Below are 19,777 nucleotides of genomic sequence, written 5' to 3' on the forward strand. Positions count from 1 at the left end.
ATAAAAATGCGTTGCACAGATGCATTTTGATTAAATATTAAAATCAGAAATTAAAATCAAAATTTAAAATCATAAAATATTTTTCACCTTAAATGTTATATTAACTTTATAAATTTAATTATTGCATTTATAATTAATTACTCTCTCATTGTTTTTCATAATTTTAGACATTTTCTGAAATGATCAATCTCTAATTTTAATCTTTTATTATCAAAAAGTGATAATTTATTCATTTTAAATAATTTATTCAAATCAATGCAATATTTTCATTTTTATTTTTAATATATTGTCATTATCACTATATATTTATAATCATTTTTTTTTGATATAAAATTATAATTTTTTCATTTGTAAAAATTTTTGTGTTAATTTTGTTTTTCATTCAAATTAAACAGTTTTGTCAAATTGTTATAAAATTTTAAAATTATATAATTTTCTTTTTTTTTTTTTTTTTTGCTAAGGAATTCACTTAGACACCTATTAGTGACCTATTTGATGACATTATATGGATGACACACACATACACATACACACACGCACACACATACACATACACACATACACACACACACACACATAAACATACTAAATTTAAAAAATATTTGTTTTCTTTCATTGATGGTAGATAGCAGTGTGAGATAAATTGAAAATAAAATATTTAAAAATTAAAAGAGAAATAGTAATATTATAAAAAAAAAAAAAATTCCAATAATAATTTCCGAATAGAAACGTATTTTCTTTTCATTGTTACTGTTTTACCGGATTATATATCCGGTAAAATGGAAATTTCATATTGTTGTAAAATTTATTTATCTATATGATATGATAAATGATGGAATATTCTAAGATATAAAAATTTATGCTTCTATTTAATAATAATTTTTGCTAATATTATTTTCATTAGCAGTTTCAATCTTTAATACAAATCGTTATCAGTTATCATTTCTAATCATTAATAGTTAAAACTGAAAAAAAAAAGTTGTAAATACTAATCGATTTTGATTAATATGCAAAATTGACTTAAGGTGCTAAAACTTTAAAAATTTAAATTTACGTTTTTTAAATAATTATGAATTTGATAGAATTTTTTTTTATTATAAACATTTTAGAAATTTGTAAATCGAGCATATGAAGGCTTTGTTAGCCCAAGTGGTACTTGTCATCTTCTATTGTACTAACATTACTGTGGCTATTAAAACAAGTAAGATTTAATTAATTTAATTTAAATTTTAATTAATAAATCTAACAATTTTGAAAACAAAAACAATCGAATCGATTTTAGCTTTTACATGCATATATATATATAACTGACAAAATAAGAATTTTGATTATTTTAGTAAAAAAAAATTGAAAAGTAAAGTAATAAAATTGATTTAGCATTAGGTTAATTAATAATAATAAAGAAAAAATTTGAAGCTAAAAAAAAAAATTCATTTGATAGAATTAATCATTTTGATTATTAATTTAATATGTTAGAAAATTTTGGTTATTGATCTGAAAAAATATATATCAAAATGATGTTTTACTATATTATTTGATAAAATTATGTAGATGTAATCAATCATTACTTTATTATCATTGAATAATTATTACTTAAAGACAAATATTTATTAATAACTGATAGGTAATTAATTTAGTAATTAATTTAGATATTTAAATTAATAAGTAATTAATTTAGATGATGTAAATCTATGCAAACGACAGCCTTTTCGAGGTCGATGTCCTGCAGCAGATGGAAAAGGCCCAGCACGTTCGCAGTTTGTGTTACGTTACTATATGAGGGATAACGAATGTATCTCCTATCCTTTCGGTAAGTATTACTTTTAATACTGTAAGTAGAAATTATAAAGTTAAATAAATAGCACTTGGCTCTTTATCATCTAACAAAATTATAGAGTTAAATAAATGGTACTTGGCTCTTTATCATCTAACAAAATTATAGAGTTAAATAAATGGTACTTGGCTCTTTATCATCTAACAAAATTATAGAGTTAAATAAATGGTACTTGGCTCTTTATCATCAAACAAAATTATAGAGTTAAATAAATGGTACTTGGCTCTTTACCATCTAACAAAATTATCGAGTTAAATAAATGGTAATTGGCTGTTTAGCACCTAATGAAATTGTAGAGTTAAATAATTAGCACTTGGCTTTTTTTCGTCTAATGAAAATTATAAAGTTAATTAAGCAATTCTTAGCTTTTTATAATCGAATAATTTATAAATAAGATTGAATTTTTGGTTAAAAAATTAAAATGAAGTAAATTCATATTTTTAATTTTTTGCAACAAAAAGGATTGTAAAAAAGTGTTTTAAAATTATGCTTTGAATTGTTGAAAAGATCAAAAATTATTATTATTGTCTTTTTTTTTAATTTTTATTTTAGTAAAAAAAAATTTTTTTTTTCTTCAATTTCAGGTCACTGTGCAAATGATGAAAATGAACCAGTATTGTATAGATATAAAGAAGAATGTGAAAAAGCTTGTCTAAATAAATGGCCTACTAATGATCAAAGTACAACAATTCAAAATGATCATGAAATAGAAAAATCAGCAAATTCATTAATAAGTAGTGAAATTACTGATAATGATAAGGATAATGATAATGATAACGATAATGGTATCAATGTGCAGATCAGTACTACATCATCATCATTTCCAATAATTGATAACAATAATAATAATAATAATAATAATAATACTGCAACAATATCATCACAACGAGCTGCATTTATTGCTCAAAAAAGTACATCTCACAAGTTACTTACTGGTATGTTAAATTTAATGTTGAATTAATCCTTGTTATAAGTAATGTAGTATTACTAATCCTAGTAACAAGTAATAAAATGAATTAAATAGTAATAATTAATTATAATATAAAATTAACTAGTAATTAAGTAAATTAAGTAGTAATAATAAAATTAAATAGTAATAATTAAATCCTAGTAATACGTAACATAAAAAAAATTATTCCTTGTAATAAGTAATATAATATTACTTAATATTATCCTAGTAATAAGTATGAAAATAATCATAAAATTAAGTAATAAATTATAGTATTATCATAAAATTAATGCTTGCAATAAGTAATATAACATTACTAATCCTAGTAGTAAGTAATAAAATAATAATAAAATTAAGTAATAATAATAGTAATTTGATCCTAGTATTAAGTAATATATTAAAAAGCTTATTTATAAATGCCTATTAAATTGAAATGAAAAAATTTTGTTTTCAATTGAAATTTAAATAATTAAAATTACATTTGAAGAATGCGAAAAACGTAGACAAGCAAGTGAATCAGGTCTTATCAAAAGTGATTTCATTCCAATTTGCGCCACTGATGGTACTTTTCGGCCATTGCAATGCGAAACTCAACGTGAAAATTGTTTTTGTGTGGATCATAATGGTGTTAAAATACCAAATTCAGATTCTAATGGTACCAAAAAACCGGACTGTAAACGTTTGTCTTTTTTCTTTTTTGTTCCGGCAAATAATTCATTTTTAATTTTACAATTTCTTCGTCTAACTATCATTTTTCACTTTTATTACTTATTTAATTCATTTAATTTTATCAAATAATAAACAAATGATTCATTATGCATTAAAAGATTAAAAATAATTGAATTTTCTTTTCTTTTTTTTTTTAGATAATTAATCAAAATTTTGTGAACAAAAATTTTATTACATTGATTAAAACTAAAATTTAAATATGCAATAGTTTGTAGGAATAATAAAAGCGCAAAAGTCATTAATCTATGAATGTTTATCACCAATGGATTCTGGGCCATGTAATACAGCAATTAAAAGATGGTATTATGATACTCGAGAACGACAATGCATTAAATTTGAATATTCCGGTACATTTACTTACATTTTGTTTTCTTTTTTTATTCATTTTCAAACTGTAAACATTAGATTTAGATTAGCATTAATTATTTGAATGCTAATTTAACAAATTCAAATTATTAATCCTTTCATAAAATGGATTATTTTCAAATATTTCCTTAACACTGACAATTTATCTTAATCCTAAGTTAAAAAACAATTATAAAACGGAATAGAGTTAATTTTTATTCTAAATTAAAAAATAACTATAAAATGGAATGAATAAGTTAATTTTTCATCTTAAATATAAAAAATAGCTATAAAATGGAATATAATTTATCTTAATCCTAAATTAAAAAATAATTATAAAATGGAATTAGATATAAGGTATAATTGAATTTTTTAAAAGAAATTTAAACGAAATTATGCAATATATTATTTATTAAAGTATTAATTAATTAATTAGGTTGCGGTGGTAACGGTAACAATTATCCAACCAAAGAAGCATGCGAAAAACAATGCAAATCAACAAGCAATGAGCCAAAATGTAAAGGTGGCTTGCAACCATTACGAAATGAAAATGATCAGTTGGTGAACTGTACCGAGAGTACCTGTCCGAATGGTTATTTATGTTCGGTAGCACAACTTGGATCAGTCTGTTGTCCAATTAATGCATCTAGCAGTAAGCTTTCATATCAAAATAAAAAATTCAAAAAAAAAAAAAAAAAAACCTAAAATTGTAAATTTTAAATATTAAATTATTATTTATGCTTTGAATATTAAAATTAGTAAATTACTACTTATACTATAGTATTAAATAAAATATTATTCAAATTATAGTATTAATGTGCAAGAGAATAGATAAAAATATTAATTTCTATTAATTACTCAACTTTTTTTTCCCAATTTTTTTTTTAAGAATAAAAATATCGTATTTATATCTAAAGTTATGTATTATTTTTTTTTTTTGTTAGAAATTTTTAGAAATGTTTATGGTATTTTATTGAAATATTAAATAATAATTATTCATTATATTGTCATTTAGAAATATTCAAATTATTCTAGATTTTATTTTTTTTTATTCTTATTTTTTAATTTTATTATTTCTATTTTTATTTTATTTATTTTATTTAATTCTAGTGAATATATTTTAGGTGCTACAACTAATATTTGTCAACTTCCAAAGGAACGTGGCCCTTGTGATCAGTATGAGCTTCGATTTTATTACAACAATCGTCTCGGCGAATGTAAATATTTCTTTTTTGGTGGTTGTGAAGGCAATGCAAATAATTTTGAACGTGTGGAAGAATGTGAACGTATTTGTCGACAACGTTTGTTTTGTTTATTTCTTTTTAATTTAATTTAAAATATTATTGTTATTATTATCATCACAACATCTTTATCATTCTTTTTTATTATTTCCAACTTAATTTTAATATCTTATCATTATCATTATCATTACAACATTTTATCATTCTTTTTTAAAATGATTATTTGCTATATTTTTTATTAAATTAAAGAAAAAAAAAAAAGAAACAATGAAAGCAAATAATATTTTATTAGTATAATAAATTGATAAAAACATTTTTAGGTGGTGTAAAAATTACTGCAACATCAATTGTATCAGCACCTCAGCTAATAACATCTGGACCACAAATGCGAAAGCTTAACAAAGAATTTGGAATAAAAAATATTAAAAAAACTGGTGAAGAGAAAGAATTAGTAGAATTGATCAGTAATGATAATGATGATAATGATGATGATGATGATGATTCAGCAGCTAGCACAAATATTTCAAATGATATCAAAAATATCAATAATGATAATACTGCTGATACTACTACTACTACCACTACTGATAATAATAATGAAGCTAATTTAGAAATCACATCGTCAACAACAATATTTCATGATGGATCAATGATAAATAAAAATTTATCTGCAAAAAGTAGCATTAATCAAAGTAAATCACATCAATTGCAAAAAATTGATCAAAATATTGAAAAGAAAATTAAACAAAAAGGAGCAAAATTATCATTGGATAGTAATCATACTGATAAAATCACTGATTTTACAACTGTCAAAACTAAGAATACAATTGCAACAATTGATAAATCAGAAAAGTTTACTACATCAAATAGAAATGAACAAAAATTGGCAAGTGAATCAGTTGCAATCACTACTGATCAACAATTATCTCAAAGGTTTACTTTACTTTACTTTACTTTACTTTCTTATCTCTCTTTTCTCTTTCTATTCTATTCTAGTATTTACAAGGTAATATACTTTATAGAAGTTATTTTTTTATTCCATTCTAGGGTTTATCTAACAGGTTTATTTTACTTTCTTATGCTTTTTCTTTTCCATCCTATTCTATTTTGTAAGGTAATATACTTTATGAAATTTATTCTTTTTGATTTTCTTATTCTAGTACTTGTCTATTAGATATACTTTCTCATCCTCTTTCTATTCTATTCTAGGATTTGTCTAATAGGTTTACTTCACTTTCTTATCCTTTTTCTATTCTAGCGTTAAAAGAATATTATTATTATTGTTTTATAGTGACGAAGAGATGAAAATAATCACATCAACAACAAAGACAACAGTAGAAAGCTTATCAGATACATTCATGTCAACAGCATTAGCTTCTTCAATTGCTTTATCTCCCAGTACAATCATAATTACCACAACCTCACAATCAATTTTATCAACAACTGCACAACCAACTGCAAGTAAGTTGCTATTTTTTTATTTTTAAATTAAATTTATCAAAATCATTAATTTCAGAAATAGCTTCTTTTTAAAAAAGAAATTCTACTTTAGATTACATTGAAGATAAAAAATATTGCAATTATTTATTTAAAGATAGCAATGATCGATGCTTTCAAAAATTTGATCGAGGTACATGCACTGGACAATTCATTCGATGGTATTGGGATTTTGAAAAAAGCACCTGTCAAGTATTTACTTATTCTGGTTGTGGTGGAAATGGCAATAATTATCGTAGCCGAGAAGATTGCTTTGCTGCATGTCATCAACCTCGTAATTTTTGCTTGTTTGTTTATTTTTTTGTTTGTTTATTTGTTTGTGTGTTTGTTTGTTTGATTCTTTTTTTTATCCAAATATTTATACATGATAATTCTAATTCTATCATTACTTACATTTTCCTTATAATTTCTAGCACAACCAACACCAAAACTGGATAATATCTGTGAGCACAGCATTCATCCAGGTGATTGTACCGGTATCTTCCAGAGATTTGCTTTTGATTCGACAATTAATGATTGTCGACCATTTACATATACTGGCTGTGGCGGTAATGGCAACAACTTTGGAAGTTCATTAGAATGTCGCAACAGATGTATCGTACAAAGTTTGTTCTACAAAATTTTTTAACTTTATTTTTGGTAACAAAAAAAGAGAGAGAAAAAAATAATGATAGTAGGAGATGTAATAAGTAACATTTTAAAATATTTCAGTATCAAGCTAAGAAAGCTTAATTCTATTTATCACAATAGTTTATTCAAACACAACAAAAAATTGTCTGTAAATGCTTTATGTTGTCACATGACAGATGTCATTTTGATCTGATTAGATCAGATCAGATCAATCTTTTTAATGATTATTTTTAGAACCAACACTGTCAACTGATGTATGCAAGCATCCAATTGAAGTAGGTGAATGTTCTGGTGTTTTCCCGCGATTTGCATATGATCTGGTAGCTAATGAATGTCGACCATTTACATACGGTGGTTGTGGCGGTAATGGTAATAATTTTGGATCAATGCTTGAATGCAAAACAAAATGTGTTCAAGGTTAGATTATTTTTGCATTTTCTCATGTGACAATGATAGGAAAATATATTTGTCACACTTAATTATTCGCTATTTAATTAATATTTAATTATGTCATCAATAATTATAGGATCAGATGAATTAGTGAAATGTCCCACAATAGATGCATCATTATGCGTTGAGCCATGTATTTTATTCACAAATCGTCAAGGCTGTCATGAGTGCAAATGTCCAATTGCGCATTCTGAAATTGATAATGAACCAATTGAACCATCTGTGATCACTTCCACTTTGATATCTGATAAATCATCAGATGAATCGAAATCACTTGAAGCTGAACAATTTATTGGTAATTCTATTTATATTTATTGATAGCTTTTTTTTTTTTTTTTTTTTTTTTTTTTTCATTTAATTTTATCAAATATTAACAAATGATGCATTAAGCACTAAAAGATTAAAAATAATTGAATTTTTTTTTGAAATAATTAATTGAAATTTTTTAAACAAAAATTTATTTAATGATAAACTTTAGAAAATAAGGTGGAAAAGAAACATGGATCTATGTCACATTCCGGAAGAACTTCACAAACAAATTCGGTAACCGAATTAGGTGAAAAATGCTCACAACCTATGGTATGTTATTGTAATTAAAAATTGATTTTTTTTAAAAAATTTTAAATTTTTTTTTAAATCTTGTTTTTTAAAATTTTAAACTTATAAATGTTAAAATTATCTTTTTTTTTTTGAACTTTTGTTAAAAGTTTATTTAATAATGATATAATAAACAAAAATGATAAAATATTGAACAAACTTCGATTATTTAAAATAATGATAATTTTATATTTTTATATGAGATATTTTATTAGGATGCTGGACCATGTAAAAATTTTATCGAACGTTGGTTTTTCAATATTAATACTAGTTTATGTCAATCATTTCAATATGGTGGTTGTGCTGGTAATCGTAATCATTTCTTCTCAAAACATGAATGTGAGATACATTGCGCTCGATTTTTCAGTAAGTCTTTCTTTTAATATATTTATAACAAAAATTTTCAATAATGCATGGCAATTTTTTACTTTTTTCACTTTTTTTTTTTTTACTAAATTATTTTAAATGCACTCAATTGCACATTGAAATAACTTTATATTACATTCATTTTTCATTTTTTTTTTTTTTTAAATTATTTTGCGCACAAAGAAGCATTTTAGAAAGAAGCATGAAAAGAGATAAATTTGATAAATTAAAGAAAGAAAAAGGCTCGTTTTATCACTAAAAATATATCATTTCAAATTAGTCTAATTTAATGTTATTCATCACTTCCACTTAATACACTAAACTAAATTATATAATTTATCATTGAAATTACTTTATATTACATTCATTTTTTGTTTTCCTAATGAGTTAAAATGAATTTAATTCTATTTTAAAATTAAGTTATCATTGACGGAAAGCAAAAAAAAAAAAAAAAAAATTTGAAATAAGCCAAAGCATCTGTTTAGATGGACGCACAGGTCGTAGAAGAATAGCAGCTTATGAAAGTGTCACACATACCTCACAATTTAACACTCTCACCGGGTCGCAATCAACAAAAATATTAAATGAGCATGATGATATTGTTGATAATAAACAACAAAATATTTTACAACAATCATCCTCAAATGTTACACCATCATTTATCACTAATAATTCTCAGCAAAATTTATCTAAATCTAATTTGGAAGATGGAAAGCATATCAAAGTGAAATTGGATGATAAATTGGCAAATAATGCATTGAATAGGATGACAGCAATTGAAAATCTTGCAAAAAGTTCTATAAGAAGACATCAACAACAACAACAACATCAACAATATCAACAACAAAAACAACAACAACAGCCTTTGTCTATTTCTTCAGGACATAAGATAGATAGTTCGGTAACAAATAGTAATATTCCGGAAAAATCTATCATTCCTGATGATGACAAACTAATACCGATGAAAGTTACAAAACAGTATGGCATAAATGACAAACGAATTGATAATAACTGGAAGGCAGTCATTAGTAATACTCAAAATAATTCTACACAAACGATCAATGCATTAAGATCAGAGATTAGTACCCCTAAAGATAGTTCGTCATCGATGATGAACTCATTTGATTGGAATAACGATGATTTAGCTCATCAACAGAAGCAATCACAGGTTATGACAGTTCAGGGAATCGATATTTCACAAATTCAGAATGAATTATCAGAGCAGCAAAAACATAATGCGCAAATGTCTCAACATGAGATGGTAGAAGATATCACTTCATTAAAATCAGATCTATTCGACAGACATCTTGCTAAGCAAATGCTTACAGATTTTGCTACAACACAAAATTCGAAACTATCAAGCGATGAGCAATTAATAAATTTGCCGCAAGCGGAAATGTCTGGAATGCAAATAGATCAAACGGTGATGATTGATCATGAAAATAAATTTGAAAAACGGAAGCAAAATATTGCAACTAATGAATCACTGATTAATAATGGCGCATTCAATAGGTCAGTAAATGATGATTACAGAATTTCTACTGATCGAAATGATGGAAGATTGATCTTGGACGAAGTGATTAGATCATCGAATTTCATTTCGCCAAAATTTGAAGCTAAGAACGAAATTCATATGCCATTGAACAATGTGAATGATCATTGGATGAAAAGCAAACAATTTACTGATACGATCACTAATGATTCTATCGTTGGTGATGCTAACACTCAGTCTGTAGCTCAAAAAGTAAATGATAATAAGATTTCGATCGCTTTAAATAAAGGATCAGCGAAACTTAATCGCGACTCAGTACTAAGACACCATGTACGTATTATTAACCAAGGTTCTGTACTAGAAACATCCTTCTCGTCATCACCAATATCACCATTATCACCATTATCATCATCGTTATCACCATCATCATCATCACCATCACCACCATCATCAATTGCATTACCCTCAACATTATTATCACCAACTTCATTATCATCACAATCATCATCGCCAATTCTTTCTGATACTAAAACTGATCTTAGCAAAATTCAACAAAAATTTCATACTAGTATATCAGATAAGAATAAAAGTTTTAATGGTAAGCATATTAACTAATTGATCAATTTTGATAATTATTCTCAACTTTTATTTGACAAAAAAATTTAAATCCAAAAATTTATCAGATTTAATTAACAAAATATTGTTAAAAATCAAAAATAAACTTTATTTAGTTGTAAGCATTTGTCTTTTTCTTTTTTTAAAAAAAAAGTGGAAGAGATGAATGACTTGAAAAGAAAACAAAAAACTTTTTACTCAAATTTGTTTTTTCTCACTGAAAAATTTTAAGCGAACCTTTACTAAGCTAATTACTAGCGCATGCTTTATATTATCAGCAAGATAGATGGATGCTTTAAAGCAGTAAGGATATTTTGATAAAGTTTATCTTTTGAATTTATCAAATCTCAAAGTTAATATTTTAAACAGTTTTGTTAAAAAAAAAAACAACAAAAATGAAAGCGATATTACTGATCAAGAAATAGTTACTTTTATAATGGCTAGTTACTTTTATAATGGCAATATTGCATGACTAGGTAAGTATCCCTTATCACAAGCACTATCAATGCATGCACAAAGCACATTATCATTTTCAGGTGCACGAGCACGAGGTACACATCGCAAGCATGCAATTACTGAACAAATGATATCATCAAGTAGTGAAGAATTCTCGCATGAATCTTCTATTTCAATGCACACTAATACACCTGAGTATAAGGATCAGAAATTGATTGCATCAAATGCTGATAATGAAATGATATTATCAGTAACACCAAATAATATTGATACTATTACAAAGAGCATTAATGATAATGCTATTAGTATTACTCAAGAGCAATCAGATGAGGAATTGGATATGGATTCGAATGATTATAAAATCATTGATAAAATTGATTCGACATCACTCATTCATGATTCTTTAACAACTATTATTCCTATCACCACTATATCATCTAATACACCTGTAATGGAGAATATTCCTTTATCATTTGCTACCTTAAATTCTTCAGCAGCAACCAACAATAATCATTCCATTCGTTCGTCCCTTATTACCACCATTCCGGCATTTATCAATGAAACGTCAACTTTTTCTGATATGATAACAAAATCAAACCCAAATCCTTCTCAAATGATAATTTCAGAATCAACAACAATTGCTAGCAATAGAGTAGATGGATCATTTGAGTCATCCACTTCATCACAACCACAATTTCTTAGTCAACCTATTCCATCTGATAAATCATGGCTTTATGAGAGCTTACAATCAATTATTAATTCGCAGGTTCTATCGGAACAACAAGAAGAATTATCCGAAAAGAAGCTATCATTTGGCTCATTTAATACTTCAGGTGTAGCAACATTTAGCACAACTATTAGCAATAATAATAATAATAATAGCAATAGTAATATTAATAATAGCAATAGTAATATTAATAATAGTATTAATAATAATGATAATAGTAATAATAACTTTCCTGTGAGAACAACCATAATGAATCCGTTGAGAAAATTATCAATGCAAGCAAATAATTCATCTCTATTATCAATTTCTACTCAAAAATTATCACCAAATATATTCGATACTACAGCTAGCAATGTTGAACAACAAGCAAAGAAGCCAATAAAAGAATTGGAGAAGGAATCTGAAGAAGATCATTATTTCAATGTTGATTCATCGATTTTTATGAATGCTACCAATTTTCAAAATCCATCTCATACAATAATATCGCATAATCGGATTGAAAATAATGGTATCAGTACAATGATCGAACAATTAAACTTTCCTTTCAATGAAACAAAAGAAATGAAAAAGGAAAGAAGTGAAGGGAAAATTGGAACAATGAATTTATCACCATCATCATTATCACCATCATTATCATCATCATCAAGAAGTGATAGTAATATAAATTCAGGAAACACCACCATACATCCGTTTGTATCAGCAATTCAGGAATTATCAGAAGAAATGATTGCATCTAATGGAGAAATTAATTCAAATTCTCAATCTAATGCACTATTAAATCAAAAGCATAGTGTAAACACTGTAGATGATTATAAATTGCACTCATTAAAGCACAAACAATCACAACAATCACTTCCGGAAAATCATAATGACATAACAGGCGAGCAATTTACGGTTGCACATGATGCACAATTCATGGTCAAAAGTATTCCTTACCGGACAACAATCAAACAAGGTTCATCTTTTGACCATTTATCAAACTGAATTGAATATAAGAAGAGATATGGTAAAATTTTTTTAAAAGAAAAAACAAGAAAATGAACTATAACAAAAGACTGTGATTCAATTTACAGGTGAAATTAATGAGATACTAAAAGATCAGACTACAATGAATGATGCACATGAAGAAGAAGTGATAATGGAATCGGAAATTTTAAATCAACAAAATATCACTACTGATTCACAAGTAATGCAGGTGACAACACCGCATGCAGTAGTGCATGCTGTCACCTCATTGCAACTTGAAAATGATGAAATATGCTTACTACCGCCAGATGCAGGTCCTTGCCATGATTATGTACTTCGGTGGTTTCATAATTCACAAACTGCAAAATGTGAACAATTCTCTTATAGTTCATGCGGTGGTAATAATAATAATTTTCCTGATAGACATACTTGTGAAGCAAAATGCTCACATGGTTAGTGGTTTTAATTTATAATTTCAATTTAAAAAAATTTTTAAATTATATAATAAAAAAAAGCTATTCATCTATCATCATTTTTCTCTCTCTCTCTCTCTCTTTTAGTTCCTTTAAAAATTATGCAAATGAAAATATCAATTTATACAAGAGAAAAAGAAAGTATTACTTTATAGATAATTCGATTAAGTCACAGTTCTTTCTCTCTCTTTTAGTTTCTGTTTTTTAAATTATTTAAATAGAAATATCAAATTATACAAGAAAAAAAAAAGAAAGTATTACTTTATAGATAATTCGATTAAATCACAATTACCGGAACGATGTACCTATAAAAAAGATGAGGGTTATAGTAATGGGTATAATGTTAAGTGGTACTTTAACGTACGTAATTTACGATGTGAACAAATGGTATACAAAGGTCAAGGTGGCAATTCAAATCAGTTTGAAACACTTGGCGAATGTCAAACTTTTTGCATACGTCAGTATAAACTATTAAATTAATGAAGAAGTATTTTTAGATTTTAATTAACCTTTGCATGATTTGTGATATTTTAAAGAATAGAAATATTGCGTGCATTTGCTTCTCAAAATAATATTTCTTTAATGCTAAATTGTATTAATTAACTAACAAATTAATATTATTATTAATTGACTAACAAATTAAAATTGTTATTAAAATTTTGTTTAAATTTCCAAAAAATAATATTTCATCATTTTTTCTATTTTTTATAAAATTTTTTGTAATATCTGAATAAGTAAGCAAGTATTTGAAACAATTCTTTTCCTTTGCTTTTGTTTTTAGCATTGGATGATAAAGTTCCTGAGATGGACACAACCGCTAAACAAATTGCGCATTCTTTGAAATCCACTTCCGTAGATGTTCATCAGCGAGGTTTTGCCGCATCACAGGATCCGGAAAATGAGCAGCAACAGCAGCAACAAGCATTATCGATTACCGAAACAGATAAAATGTCAGAAGGTCAACATCATGTCCAGGACATTACTCAGAATACAAATGAACGTCATCGTTCAAGGTATTTCATATCTTTTTAATGTACTTTTTTCATTAATTAATTACTTTATTCACTAAAGTTATTTTTAGGTTATTTTGAAGTTATTTCAGCATAGTATCAGATAAAAATTCGATTAATGTTGAAAAAATTCAACCGATCAATTCAAAGCAATTATTAACACAAACAATAACACCTGCAGAACTAATTCCTCAGAATTTGGATAGATCAGCAAGTGAGACAATAAATGCACGAGAATCATCTAAACAACAATTGTTATCATCATTTAATGATCAGAATAGTAAACAAATTTCAGGTAAATTACCCTTTCTTCTAATTTCATTTTTCTTCAAACTATTTCAACAAATCTTTTCAATTTTCAGTGAAATATTCTTATAGCATATTAATCTTATTCTATATTTAATTTTTTAATTTTTAATAAAAATTTTTTTTATATTAAAAAAATTAATTTATTTTCTATGTTTTTATTTTTATTTTTATTTTTATTTTTTTTTTAGGAAAAGAAATTAATAATGCAAAAACATTTGGTGCAACAATTGTAAACAAAAATAATGATGCAATTGTTGATTTGCCAAATATTTTTGATGATATAAGCCATACGCCTAGTTGTCCTAATGGCCATAAGCCAATACAACATGCAGATGGTAGGCCAATGATGTGTTTACCTGGTAGAAATCAATGTGCTGGCAATTCACTCTGCTATTTCAATGGTGTTGATTTCTTTTGTTGTCCAAATGCTGAAGATCCATACGATGAACATGTATTTGGAGGTTTTAATTTTAATTAAACAAAAAATTTTTTTATTTTTTGACCAGGTAAAAATTAATGTGCTGGCAATTTAACTACAATTAATTGTCTACTTAACTTCTTTTTTTTTTCTTTTTATTTTATTTTTTAAAAATTGTTATATCCATATAAAAGATTTTTGTTGAATTTTTTTTTTTTTTGATTTTTATGACAATATTTGTTGAAAATCTTTTAAATTTGATTAATTATAATCCAAAATTTCCAAAAATTTAACTGAAAATATTATAGGTTATGGTGGTGAAGAAGTGAAGCGTGGTTATAAGAATGTTAAAAAGACACCAATAAATGGTAATGAATTGATTGTTCGAAAGCTCCGATTGAGACGAGAAGCGCAAATGTCTTCCAGTCGTCCTTTAGCAATGAATGTAGCTGCACGTATTGATTGTTAGTTCTAAATGCATTTTACAAAATTTAATCATTGCATTTCTTTTCTTAAATTTATTGAAAAACTGAAAAAACTAAAACTAAGTAAAGCCTTTTATTCTAATTACAGTAACCTACTACGGTTGTTTTTTACAGTACTATTACAGTACTGCATTTAAATTCATTTTTGTCACTTAAAATATTTGAAGAAATTGCATGTAGTTTGATTAAATTGCTTCAATTTCATTCATAAAATTAACAAATTCTTCTCGTGAATATGACATAAATTCAATTTTTTTATGCCAATTATATTTGTGAAAAAAAAATAATAATTTCTTCTCTTTACTACAAAAAAAAAAAAAGAAGAATTTCCTATTATTTTTTTCAAGTAATATATCTCATTTAATCAACTATTTATTTCCAACACAGTTTGAATATTTTGCTTTTTTTTTTTTTAGCCAAATTAGAAATGCATTATAGTTTAATGTGAAATATTTGTCTTTTTAATTAAATACTCTAATACTACAAATTTTTTATAGTTTATAATGATCTTTTTTTTTAATTTCAATTTTTTTTTTTTTGTGAATTTATTTGCAGCCAAAGTACCGAAATATTCATTGGCCAGAGCATCATTTGCAGTAAATAATAGTAGTGATACTAGACAAATAACTAATATTTGTATGCAAGATGTTAATACGGGTAAATGCACAGAAGCGCATCTTCGATTCTTTTATGATCGTAGAGTGAATACCTGTCGATTATTCTATTATAGTGGTTGTGGCGGTAATGAAAATAATTTTGCCACTGAGGAAGAATGTCAACAACAATGTAAAAGTGGTAAGTTTAATATGACAAAAATAAATAAACTAAATTTTTTCTTTTTTAATCAAATGGAATAGAAGAAAGAATGAATGAAATATTCATATGGTAATATTTTAATAAAAATTAGATATAAAATTTAGTAAAACTCTTTAATAATAGCTTAATCAATCTAACTTTTACGTGTGTTAAACGTATGTTACAGTAGGAGAAAAATACAAAAATGTGATAAGTGATAAGATAATGAGAGATGTGCCTTCTTTTTTTGCGTATGTGTGTTTGTTTTTAATTTTATGAAATGTTTTAAATTTAGATAAAGCATATGATGAGGATGTGTCACCAGGAAGTTGTCCTTACGGTGAGCCACCACTTGGTGATAACGCACCTGTGATATGCGGTAAAGACGCAGGATCATTTGAATGTCCAAAGGGATATTATTGTCGTATGGGACCACCAAATGTATGCTGTCTCGAAAAACTTCTTCCAGGTAACAATTTCATTTATCACATTTTTATGTTTTAAATGATTATTGAAAATTTTAAATTTCTTTTGCACTTTTGTTGTGGTTAACTTTAATCATTTCTGTGCTTAAACTCTTTATTCATGGTGATATATATTTTGTTATCTGTTTAATTAAGCTAATTTTAATTATGTATTATTATAATTATAAAAATTTTTCAATAATTTTTTACAGTTTCGGAAAAAATTTTGGTAACAAAGAAACATCACGAAAATATTCGTTTTGCACAACCAAAAGTAAAAACAAGCGAAAATGTTGGTTATCAATTTGATGAGAAACAAAAAGAAAATGATGGTATGATATTGAAATTTATCAATTTCATCTTAAGATTTATTATATAAATGAATTCTTTTTAAAATTTCACCAAATAATTAACAGTTATGATAAAATTTTAATTGTGAAATATTTAATTAATAAAAGTATTACAAGTGAGCATTTGTTATCTTTAGCAGAAAATTCACCATTAGCAATTACATCAACAAACATTTGTCCGGATGGTACAGATGCATTACTTGATGAATCTACTCAACAACCACTCAAATGTGGCCTAGGCTACGATGGACAATCTTTCTGTCCAGTTGGCTATTACTGCTCTATAGATTCAGAAAAGAATGGTAATAATTCAATAATTATTCATAGCATATTTATAGTAACAGTTAGCATTTTTATTCTATCTTATTTCATAAAAAAAAAATGTGCCTATAATACTCATTTCGAATCGATACTATCAGTAAGGTATATTGATTGAATTTAAAAAATTATTTTCAATTATATTGTTAATTTTTTTTTTTTATTTTTGAATATACTTACAGGACGATTATGTTGTCAACTTGGAGTAGTAGGAGTAAAAATACCACCACCACCAAAAATACCACCATATTTTGGATTACGACCATCAAATCCAGGCGAAATAATCCCACGTGGATCATTGCCATCTGATTATGTCTCATTGAAGCAACGTTAGTAGATACTAATTAAGAACTTTTTTTTTTAATAATATTAATGAATGAGTAAAAATGATGAATGGATAAATAACAAAAATTTTCAATCGTTTAAAATTTTATAAAATATGCAGTCTACAGATTGCAGATTGTAACAGCTAAAATTATTCATAATTCTTAAGGCCAATATATTATATATTAATTAATTAAAATTATTTTTATGAGTAGGTAATTATTATTTCAGAAGCAACTGGAATATCAAATACAGCTGAGCCAAGTGAACAATATCAATCACATTTAGATTTAAGTGGCAAAAAATTAACTATGAATGGTTCTGATTCTTTCTTTCTTTCTTTTCATTATATTAATATTTAATTTAAAATTATTAAAAAATAAAATGACTAAAGTAAAAGTCATAAACAATGGCCATTTTGAAATTTCGACTTAAACTATTTCAAGCATTCATTTAAGCTTTTTATTTTTAAGTACAACCTATAAGTGATTCGAATAGAGCAGAAGAAGATGCAATAGAACCTTCGGAAAATCTTATTCCATCTGATGAACAAACAACAGATTCTTCCGGAAATGTTGTTCCATCTGGTTAGTTTTCCTTATTTAAAAAATGCTTTTATCCATGGAAAAATACAGTCAAAATATCTTTTCAAAAAATGAAATAGTATTAATCATTTTTAAATTGATATTAAATGTTTCAAAAAGAAAAAAAGTAGTGAATCTAATGTTAAGTTAATTAAAAAGTAATGCTATAAATGAAATCAATTCAATGTTCTATCAAATTTTTAAATGGAGCTTTTTTTTTTTTTCAACAATTTAATAATTATTAGATTGCATATTTTAGACTCTAAATTACAAGATGATATTTATGGTCGAATGATGCTTAAATCAAATGATCAAGCATTTCGCACACAAGGTTCTTTTTTTTTTTTTTTTTTTTTGAGAAAAAGATAGCTGACTACTTGAGATAAAGAATTAATCACAAATTAATTAAATAATCTAATGATGTAATTAATTTTAGATAATTTATTTCAAAACACAAATCTACAATCTTATATACAAATGTATTATAATTAATGCTAAGATTTTCTATTTTCTAATTGGTTTGTATAAAGTTAGTAACGTTTATAGCACTTTACAATGCAATAAATAATGTAGCTTCACCTGAAGCGGAAAATAATGAGGTTCAAATTGATATTGGAGAAATGAAAGATCCATTCGAATCGTTGGAATACGCTCAAAAAAGCACTTCTGATCGAAGTATTTGTCTTCTAAAGCCTAGTGAAGGTTGTTATTTTATAATATTATTATTTATTTTAATCAATAACAACTTTTTTCCTTTTTACAATAATAAATTAAATTCTATTTCTAGTAAATATTTATTCAAATTTTTATTATATATAACTAGAAAATAAATTTTAGGTCGAACATGTCGAGAAGATGAATCACCTCCTCGAACAAATTTACAGTATTTCTACAGTAATCGTGATAAACGTTGTAAACTTTACTTCTATCGAGGATGTGGTGGTAGTCAAAATCGATTTGATACTAAAAGGCATTGTGAATTAACATGCGCTGTAAGTATTATTTTTATTTTAATAAAAATGAAACATTAATTCTTTTGATCAAATTTTTTGCAAAATAAATGAAAATAAAATACTCATGAATTATTCATAATTAATTTCAGGGTGTATAAAACGTCGATTTTATCATAGAACTGATTGTTTTATTGATCCATTTCACGTGAACATATTCATCTCTAAATCAATCACTTCAGATCAACGTCATATATTCTATTAACCTTTGACATTACCATTTTGTTTGTTATTTATATATGAAAGAACAAATTATCAGGAGATTATCGATGCGAATATCTTTGTTTTTTTCCCCCGTCTACCATTTGTTATTGTATCGATAGTTTTTAAGAAATACTTTTGA

General features: G+C 25.6%; 1 protein-coding gene across 1 annotated transcript; it reads left to right on the forward strand.

Moving 5' to 3' along the window:
• Window positions 1-1,128: 1,128 nt before the first annotated feature.
• On the forward strand, window positions 1,129-19,535 carry Bma-mlt-11 (Kunitz/Bovine pancreatic trypsin inhibitor domain containing protein; the record flags this gene model as incomplete). The annotated part of the gene is made up of 34 exons (XM_043082286.1): window positions 1,129-1,201; window positions 1,679-1,810; window positions 2,419-2,769; window positions 3,271-3,462; window positions 3,728-3,859; window positions 4,294-4,509; window positions 4,982-5,158; window positions 5,419-6,031; window positions 6,390-6,559; window positions 6,693-6,869; window positions 7,009-7,200; window positions 7,460-7,642; window positions 7,752-7,970; window positions 8,154-8,254; window positions 8,488-8,638; window positions 9,124-10,728; window positions 11,282-12,883; window positions 13,002-13,346; window positions 13,636-13,824; window positions 14,149-14,380; window positions 14,470-14,672; window positions 14,875-15,147; window positions 15,413-15,568; window positions 16,145-16,384; window positions 16,680-16,853; window positions 17,061-17,180; window positions 17,336-17,500; window positions 17,699-17,845; window positions 18,072-18,158; window positions 18,314-18,427; window positions 18,684-18,755; window positions 18,971-19,126; window positions 19,262-19,416; window positions 19,527-19,535. 34 exons carry the CDS (start codon window positions 1,129-1,131, stop codon window positions 19,533-19,535), a joined length of 9,123 nt encoding a protein of 3,040 aa, XP_042938220.1.
• Window positions 19,536-19,777: the final 242 nt, after the last annotated feature.

Source organism: Brugia malayi (assembly GCF_000002995.4).
Source record: "Brugia malayi strain FR3 genome assembly, contig: Bm_v4_Chr4_scaffold_001, whole genome shotgun sequence".
Lineage (NCBI taxonomy): Eukaryota > Metazoa > Nematoda > Chromadorea > Rhabditida > Onchocercidae > Brugia > Brugia malayi.